This window comes from Rhinatrema bivittatum, chromosome 16 (assembly GCF_901001135.1).
Source record: "Rhinatrema bivittatum chromosome 16, aRhiBiv1.1, whole genome shotgun sequence".
NCBI lineage: Eukaryota > Metazoa > Chordata > Amphibia > Gymnophiona > Rhinatrematidae > Rhinatrema > Rhinatrema bivittatum.
The window spans coordinates 48,549,557-48,559,498 of NC_042630.1; the positions used below are offsets into that span (position 1 = coordinate 48,549,557).

At 43.2% G+C, this 9,942-nt stretch overlaps 1 protein-coding gene across 1 annotated transcript in view; it reads left to right on the forward strand.

Annotated features, from left to right (window-relative positions):
- Nucleotides 1-7,699, forward strand: part of LOC115077638 (vomeronasal type-2 receptor 26-like) — a 190,898-nt gene extending 183,199 nt beyond the window's left edge. The window contains exons 5-6 of the mRNA XM_029579934.1: nucleotides 6,011-6,134; nucleotides 6,783-7,699. Of these exons, the coding sequence (XP_029435794.1) occupies nucleotides 6,011-6,134; nucleotides 6,783-7,699 (1,041 nt within the window). The remainder of the gene's footprint in view (nucleotides 1-6,010; nucleotides 6,135-6,782) is intronic.
- The last annotated feature ends 2,243 nt before the right edge of the window (nucleotides 7,700-9,942 follow it).

The window sequence follows — 9,942 nt, forward strand, 5'->3', positions numbered from 1 at the left end:
AAACCCCCCAAAACCCCAAACCTTCAAATTTAATTTATTGCAACCCCTCACTCTCCTGACCCCCCAAGACTTGCCCGACTTGCCTGCCCCCACCCCCCAAGACTTACTGAAAGTCCCCAGTGGTCCAGCGTGGGTAATCTCCCCTTCTTGGGCCGTCAGCTGCCACTAATCAAAATGACGCCAATGGCCCTTTGCCCTTAGCATGTGACGGGGGCTATCGGTGCCATTGGTCGGCCCCTGTCACATGGTAGGATGGCCCACACCATTTTTTTAAGATGACACTGGCCATCCATTACTCCTACCGTGTGACAGAGGCCATCCAATGGGACCGGTTTGGGTCAGAAGAAAAAAAATAGGCCCAAACCACGGGAAACAAAATTTCCTGCAGCGGGCTATTAACGAAGGCCGAACCAAAAGGTTCGGCCGAATCACATCTCTAAATAAAATATGCTTCTACTCCCGCCCCCTCAAATTTTTGCTTTTTTCATTTCAGCAAATAGCATACTCTATTTTGAGAAAAAAGCAATCCGAATTAAATTACCCCGCCTTCCCCACCGCCACCAGAAAAGATTTTCGGCCATAAAATTGTCCAGAAACAAACCAGACCAAAAATATTTTACCTGTTCTTCATTATCAGACATGCTGTTTTAACTGGGAAGAATTTGAGGATGTTGCAGTTAATATAGTGGGAGGGTACTACCTTAACTGTGTGCAGCTGGGTAAAGCCTGCACATATGTTTCACTAGGGATTAACAGTGATTTAAAAAGAATGCCCAAGCTGAAACAAGAGACCCCATTAATTTCTTTCTAGGGACTCCTCTATTTTTTGGGTCCCAAAAGAGAGAAAATCCTATTTATTTCATTTATTTTGTTTCCCATTCATTTCTATAGCCCTTTTAATTCTTTGGGCCATAAGAATCAATGCGTGTAAAGTTAAGTAACTTTAGCAATAAGCCCTTCCCTGTGAGTCATATCTGATCTCATTGGCAGGACATGAAGTCAAGAAGACCACAGATATGACATGTTACAGCAAAGCATTTTTCCAAGTAAGCCAACTGGTGCAATCTGTATCAAGTGGCGCTAAGCCTATAGACTGAAAATATGCAAGAAGCTCTGCACATTTCTTCTAAGGATGTTGCTGTGAAAGACACTATTTCAGCTCTCACAGATTTAAATTTTCATTTCAAAAACATCTTTTTTTTTCTGCTGCTAGTCTGTGCTGCACTTATTTCACTCATCCCACTGGGATAGTGAGAAGAAAGAGGCAGTCAGCGCCAGCTAGGAGTAGCACTCAGTTAATGATTTTTCTCTTCCCTTAGGGAGGTTGGAAGCAGGATCTGGATGTGGGAGGGAGAGAGTGAGAGATTTGCTGGATTTCTTTTTTCTCCATCTGGGCAGTGGGCATCTGGGCAGACGGCACCAGTCCAGTAAGGTGAGCACCGTACAGAGACTGAGGCATTTAGGCTCCTGTTTGTTTAATTAAACTGGGGTGGTTTGTCCCTCAATCAGAATGAAGAAATACAGGCAGAACTGAACCATGCAGATGACTATTTTCATGTTCTGAGCGTGGTAATTATTTCAGAAATATAGAGAGAATGAAAGTTGCACATGAAAATCAATCTCCCAACTTACCTGAAAGCCACACTGAGGGGGAAACCATTCCGAATGTGACTAAAATTCCAATCAGAAAGCAAATTTCACAAGGAACCCAGAATTCCCACCAATAGCAAAATCAAGCTCAAGTAGAGAATAAAATAAAAGCTCATGTCACAAAAATTATGCTGACAACTGACCTTTATCTATTACTAAATCTGACAAGTAGCAAGTACTTCCTCAAGAAAAGAGACATCGCCTGCTGCAGTGCACTTCATGCTACATCTCTGGGGTCAGACTTGCTGTGATACCCAAACTTTATACCCAGAGGAATGTTCTGCCCTTCCCTTTGCTGCCGTACTCCAGGCTCTACACCTTGGGGACTTCTTGCCACTCTGGGGGATTAGTTTGCATCTCTCATGGTTCTTTGGTGTGTTGATGTGGCTCTCTGAGCTGTTTTGTTCCTTAATCTGTGCCTTAGGGGTTTACCTGGCACCTTTTCTGATTCATTTTCCCTTGATTATGCTGTAGGATATTGATGGCACACTTTGAACACAGCATAAGTGGCGAAGTGGCACTAAGTTTCATACCACTGTTATCAGTGTACTCTTTGAAACCTTCAGGTGTTCTTTTCACTCAAGCTTTCATTTTTGTTTTTTTATAATGGAGTGTTTTGTCCTCATGACATAAATGTGAAAAAAGACAAAATATAAATATGTTTCTCCTTCTACTACACCTGATTTTTTGTTCTTTGTTTTCTTCTACACCTCCAAATTCCCAGCCTGATTCTCCTACACTAGTGGTTTGTTTGGTTCTAATGGAGTGTTTTTTCTACAAAAAAACATTAGTTAGAAATAAGAAACACAAGCTCAAGAGGAAAGATGATAAGGAGAAACCACATTGAAGTTCAGAATGTGGTAAAAGATTTAGTAGAGTGAGAACTCATGCAAAACAGAAATTCAAGAAATGTAAGAGCATGAGTTAAGCTACATAATATGAAGAGGTTTTTTTATTAAAGCAAAACCACAAGTACTAGGAAGTTCTCTCTGAGGAGAAACCATTTTCATATAGTGACTAAAGTTTTAATCAGAAAGTAAATTTCAGAAGAAATCCACAACGTCACCAGGCAGTTAGATGAAGTTTAAGTAGGGAATGTAATAAAAGCATATATAATGAAAATATTTACCCTTCGTTTCTATTAAAATTGACATGTGAATGACTGGCATCTCCATTATCTATTTGCCTTGATGCTATTCCCCTCTTGCTAAACTTGTTCGTCTCTCTGCCACTCTGTTTTGTTGACATTCCAAGACTTTACACCTTGGAGTTCTTCTGCTCCTTTGCCTTGCTTCCATACCCTAGATGTTACACCTTGAGGTGTTCCTGCCATATTGGGGAGCAGCTTTGCACCTCTCATGTTGCTTTGGTATTGCTACTTCATCCTTTTATCAATGCCTTGGTTTTTTTCTGTCACCTTATCTGTTTCTTTCCCCTTCATGGTATCTTAGAATAATGATGCCACTTTTGGTGTCACTTTGCCTCTCATGCTGCTTCCAAAGGTTCATGCTACTTATCGGTGACCTCTTTTACAGTCTTGAGGTGTTCTTCTTTCCCCTCTTGCTGCATCTTAGCTTTTTTTAATTATTATTTTATTTATTTAAGTTTTTTAAGTTAACACAAATTATACTTAACTCAGAAACTGGATGAGCCTTGGAGACCTCCTGCTATTGCTTTTGCCCCTGTTTTGGAGTCTTAGACTATTCATGCCACTTTTGCTGTCACTTTGCCAGAGTCTAGGTATCTTGGAGTTCTTTCCTCCTTCTGATAACTTCTTGGTTCATGAGAATTGATGAGAAAACCCCAATTCTGGAGCCCAAAATAGGCTGCAATGCTTCATGGCAAATGAAAAAACAAATACATTTTTTGGGTATTTTGAAACTTTTGACATGAGGTCCTTATGAAATGAATGAACAAACCAAAACAAATTGTTTCTTCTGCACATCCATACCTTTTAAACAAACTTTTCCTCAAATTATCTGACAACTTATGACCAAACTTTGATTTGGATTCATAGGTAAGTGCTCTGATATGACCAAAAGCTCATCTACAAGATGCAACTTGTGCATGTGATTTGATGTGCATACATTATAATTGAAAGTATGCCCTTACTCCAACCTTGAATGCCTCACCTTAGTTTGCATAAAAGTACACACAACACTGTACTGAATGTTTTTACGGAGCTGGATAATTTTTAAAACAGTCATTTATACACATAACTTTTTTTTTTTTTGCATAAATGGCTTTGAAAATCATTCCCTAAATGTTCTGGGAACAATAAGAATATATTTTGTGCTTGAGGGTGGACCCTTGTCCTGTGGCAGTAGAGATGCACCTCTTGGTAGGGACCAAGAGGCAATTGCCCCTGGGGTGCGGAGCACGGAAGGAGACAGAGGCTAGGAAGAGCTTCACAACTGGAAGCCAGAGGTCCCCCTGGGAGGAGCCCGTAGAGACCTGGGATGCTTGGACTTAGGTGGGCCTTGCAGGGTCTCCTGGGAGAGTGGAAGTCTGGCATGCTCACAGATGGAAGGGGAGTGTGGTCAGGTTCGAGAGTGGAGGTCAGGTGGAACAAGGAGGACCAGAAGAGTGTAGGTGACAACAAGGCTAGGAACAGAGCTAGAATCTGAAGACAAGGTCAAGTAAGTGAAGATCAGAGTCCAGGAGTCAGTCCGAGGGATGGTCAACAAAGCAGAGGTCAGGTACCAGAGGTCAGAAGAGGTCATAGGTAGGAATGTGAATCGTGTGATCGATCGTCTTAACGATTGATTTTGGCTGGGGGGGGGGAATCTGATCGTCATGGTTTTTTTGGTTAAAAAATCATTTTATCGGGGGAGGGGGAGGGCGGGAAAACCGGCACACCAAAACAACCCTAAAACCCACCCCGACCCTTTAAAACAAATCCCCCACCCTCCCAAACCCCCCCAAAATGTTTTAAATTACCTGGGGTCCAGTGGGGGGGTCCCAGCGCAATGTCCCGCTCTCTGGCCACGGCTGTGTTAATAGAAATGGCGCCGGTGGCCCTTTGCCCTTACCATGTGACAGGGTGCGCGTGCAGGAGGTCGCTTCCGGACCCCTGCTGGACTTTTGACAAGTCTTTTGGGGGTCAGGAGGCCCCCTCAAGCTGGCCAAATGTCCCTGGGGGTCCAGCGGGGGTCCGGGAGCGATCTCCTGCACTCGTGACGTCGGGTGCCAGGAACCAAAATGGCGCCGGCGCTACCTTTGCCCTGTCATATGATAAGGGCAAAGGGCCACGGCGCCATTTCTATTAACGCAGCTGTGGCCAGAGAGCTGGAGATCGCACCGGGACCCCCCCCACTGGACCCCAGGTAATTTAAAACGTTTTGGGGGGGGTTCGGGAGGGTGGGGGATTTGTTTTAAAGGGTCGGGGTGGGTTTTAGGGTTGTTTTGGTGTGCCGGTTTTCCTGCCCTCCCCCCTCCCCCGATTTACGATTTTTTGACGATAAATCAGGGGAATTGCTATTGTATCGCGGCTCTAATGATTTTTGACGATTTAAAATATATCTGACGATTGTTTTAAATCGTCAAGAAACGATTCACATCCCTAGTCATAGGTGAGCTGTGGTCAGAAGGCAGACAGACGAGTCGAGTAGCAGGCTGGAGTCAGGAGGCAGGCAGCAGGCAGGCAGCTCGAATAGCAAACTAGAGTCAGGAGGCAGGCAGCAGAACAGGCAGGTCAAGTAGCAAACCGAGGTCAGTACCAGAGAGACAGTCTGGAGGTACTACCAGGGAGACGAACAGATGAACAGGAACAGGAGGACGCTAGAACTAGGAAGCAGGAACAAGGCAGGAACAGAACTGGAACAGAAGGATCCTGGAACAAGACTTGGAACAAGACAGGAACAAGTACAAGCGTGGAGAAAATCTAGCATAAGCTGACCCGATTGCCAAGGCAAGGAAGTGAGGCAGGGACTTCCTTATAACAGAGACGCAATCAGGGCGTGCTGCGGAGCTAAGATCCGCCCTTGGCCCTACAAGAGGCCAGGCGATTCGCACGCGCGTAGGGGCGTGGCCAACAGCGCCAAAGACGCTGAGCTCTGGCGTGAGGCCTGGTGCGCGGTAGAAGGCCCAGTGACTGCCGCCATGGGACGCCGGGGCCTGGAAGTGCTAGCAGCTGCCACTAGGGAGGCCGACCTGGGACCTTCCATGGAACCATGAAGGTGAGCAGTCCCGTGCACGGGACGGGAGCGTTACAGAACACAGGACTTCATTTACTAAGATATTTTCACATAGATGTAAACTGGGAAAAACTCCTGATTAGATCTGACCCACAGTCCCTCAGAATAAGAGCCAAATGCTAAATGTGGAATATGAATATTTTTTTTCTCTTTTCTGTCCTCAGACTCCGCACTCTGTATGCTCTGAGCGTTGTGTTCCTGGTTACAGAAAAGTTCTTCAGGGACTGAAGCCAGTCTGTTGTTTTGATTGCATCCCTTGCTCTGAAAGAGAATTTTCCAACACAACAGGTAGACAAAATACAGTTTATCATATCATGCCTGAATATTGAATAACTCCACCCAATACAAACAAATACTGATTTGCACTACAAATATACAAACAAACTCAATAGCAAGCAACATATACATCCAAGGATTTCTAGTTAAAATAGGGTCTGGCATATCATGCCTAAACATGGAATAACTCTGCCCAATGCAAAACAATACAGATGTGCACCAACTACAAATATACATACAAACTCAATAGGAAGCAACATATACTAGATACATCCCTGGATTTCTAGTTATAATAGGATGATTGCTTATTATCATATAATTTCTCTTTTTTTCTTAAGTGTAATGTAAAGTTTCTATACTAGGAAAACTTCAGTTTGCAAAGGATAATATATGGGAAATTATTTAAAGCATAACTCTACAAGAAAACAGGATATGTTTTGCAATGAAAGCTCAAATAAATAAATAAATAAACAAACAGAGAGACTGATGGAAAGAATTTGATAGTAGATAGATCTATAAACTATATTCTTCATGTTTCAATATTTCTTTAATTTCCATTTGGACATAATGTTGAAAATCCTTGCTCATGTTTTCCTTTTCTTAAAAACTCTGAATTTCTGGAACAACATGTATAAAAATAAAAAATATTGTTTTCTGTAGATGCAGAGAACTGCATGAAGTGCCCTGATGTTCAATGGCCCAATGAGCGGAAGGATGGGTGCATCCCAAGAGTCGTGGTCTTCCTGTCCTATGAGGAGCCCTTAGGTGCAGTTTTGGCTTTCATTGCTATTCTCTTCTCCATCATCACTGATGTAATACTGGCAATCTTTATTATATACAAGGACTCTCCCGTAGTGAAAGCCAATAATCGGAATCTCAGCTACAGCCTCCTGATCTCCCTCATGCTGTCCTTCCTCTGCTCCTTGGTATTCATCGGCCATCCTGGAAGAGTGACCTGTCTGCTCCAGCAAGTTGCTTTTGGGATCATTTTTACAATTGCAGTTTCTTCTGTTTTAGCAAAAACCATCACTGTTGTCATTGCCTTCAATGCCACCAAGCCCAGCAGCAAGTTAAGGAAGTGGGCAGGGACAAGAATCTCCATCCCTCTAATCCTTCTATGCTGCTTGGTTCAAGTTGTGATATGCATTGCATGGCTGCTCATCTCTCCTCCATTCCCAGACTATGACATGCAGTCTGAACCTGGGAAGATGATCCTACAGTGTAACGAAGGGTCCACCATTGCATTTTATAGTGTGATTGGGTACATTGGCTGCTTGGCTCTGTTAAGCTTCATTGTGGCTTTTCTGGCAAGGAAGTTGCCTGACAGTTTCAATGAAGCCCAGTTTATCTCCTTCAGCATGCTGGTGTTCTGCAGTGTTTGGGTCTCCTTCATCCCAGCGTACCTGAGCACCAAGGGCAAATATATGGTGGCAGTGGAGATCTTTGCCATTCTGGCTTCCAGTGCTGGACTGCTGGGCTGTATCTTCTTCCCCAAGTGCTACATTATTCTGATCAGGCCAGACCTAAATACAAGGGAGCATGTAACTGGAAAACAATATTCTAAGAAACCTAAATGACAAAGGATTTCTTCCACATGACCTTTGTGTTTATAACCCCTTAAAATATGAGAATTGCTTTCTAATTGAAACTAAGTCATTTTATTTTACAATTTGTTATTTTATTTTACAATTGGTTTTGATTTTCCACAGGAGGAAAGTACTTGTACTATTTGAATCCCTTTTTCTTTCTGTCTACATGAGGAATAATATTTTGAGATGGGTGGAAACAGGACAAGTTGTATGAGAGCTAGAATAGTTTGCAAAACAGATTTCATAAAGGATTTCACTGGATTTCATATTCTGTTCTATATTCACTAGACCAAGCCATATCCCTGGAAAAATGTGGTTTTGATCCGCTCCTGTATAAACAACTCCCTCTCCCAGATTCACTTGTGGGCTGACAGGACCAGACTGTATTTGGGAATGGCTGGAAAAGGTAATCCAGCTTGATTTAAGAATAACATTTTAGCCATTATTTAAAGGGTCAATTTTCTAAGAGATTTCCCTTGGTAAATTGGTGTAAAACCCACAGAAATAATCTCTTTGAAACTTCCCCACCTCCTATGTGAAGGATGTAGGTGGGCCTGGGCAGGCATGGTTAGGTTTGAATGGAGATTTCAGTTTCAGCATCACTGGGCCATTTGCCTTTGAAAATTGGCTTGTGGGCCACATGAACAAAGTGTCCGCTGGCCTGCAATACCAGTGGCCACTATGAAAATTGTTGTCCTCGTATGCTGATTCCCCAGCAATTCTTTTTTTGCCCCCCATCTGAAATATTTATCTTTTCTCTCTCAATTTAATTGTATTTTCTTTTCACCAACCCAAAATTATGAGTCCTTTCTATGAATCCATTAAGAAAGGACTCTCCACCCCTAGCTCATCCTTTAATTTATAGGCAGGTACCACTTTAAAAAAAAAAGAAAAAAAAAAACCTCATTGAGAGTTTGATCATTCTCCTGTAGACCACTACCAGACATATAGTGAATTCAATAATACATTTAAAAGACATTAATTAGACACATTCCTACACCCATAGCAACCAAAACCTTAAGTAGGAACTGAACAATGAGATGAAGGCAGCAGTCCAGCTGCAAGAGGGGGGCTTCCCAGTCTTTTGCATAGATTGTCACATGTATGATTTTTTATCCACCGGTGAGAAGATGTACATGTGCATGCGATGCAAAGAGCTCCTGGCTCTCAGAGAACGAGTCCAATCTCTGGAGGCTAGAGTGGCAGACCTGGAGGAGCTGAGGCAGACAGAGAGGTATATAGATGAGACCTTCAGGGACATAGTAGCCAAGTCCCAACTTCACACTGGCAGCCCTAGTGCTGCCTTGAAGGAAGAAGTTCTCATGATTGGAGAGCATCAACTTGGTACAGCAGGAAAGGATCCAGTAGCAAGCACCTGCTCTCCAGGTGGTTCATTGTCCTTTCGCACAGAGGATATCTCCCAGGAGGGAAGGGTTAGGTCGGCATTCATAGTTGGTGATTCGATTATTAGGAATGTAGACAGATGGGTGGCTGGTGGGCGTGAGGATCGCCTGGTAACATGCCTACCTGGTGCGAAGATGGCGGACCTCACGCATCACCTAGATAGGATTTTAGACAGTGCTGGGGAGGAGCTGGATGTCCTGGTACATGTGGGCATCAACGACATAGGAAAATGTGGGAGGAAGGTTCTGGAAGCCAAATTTAGATTCTTAAGTAGAAAGCATAAATCCAGAACCTCCAGGATAGCATTCTCTGAAATGCTCCCTGTTCCATGCGCAGGTCCCCAGAGGCAGGCATAGCTCCAGAGTCTCAATGCATGGATGTGATGATGGTGCAAGAAAGAGGGATTCAATTTTGTAAGGAACTGGGGAACCTTTTGGAGAAAGGGGAGTTTCTTCCGGAGGGATGGGCTCCACCTTAACCAGGGTGGAACCAGACTGCTGGTGCTAACCTTTAAAAAGGAGATAGAGCAGCTTTTAAACTAGAACAAATGGGAAAGCCAGCAGTCGCTTAGCAGCGCATGGTTCGGAGAGAGGTATCTTTAAAGGATACTAATAATGCATTAGAATCAGGGCATCCCGTCAGTGAGGTTCCAATAATAAGAAATGTAGTCCAAGTGCCTGTAACTAAAAACTCACCTGAGCTAAAAAAGTCTAACTTATCCCTATCAATTAAAAAGCAGAATGAAAATACAAACAAAAAACAAATTTGAAATGTTTGTATGCTAATGCCAGAAGTCTAAGAAGTAAGATGGGAGAATTAGCATGTAT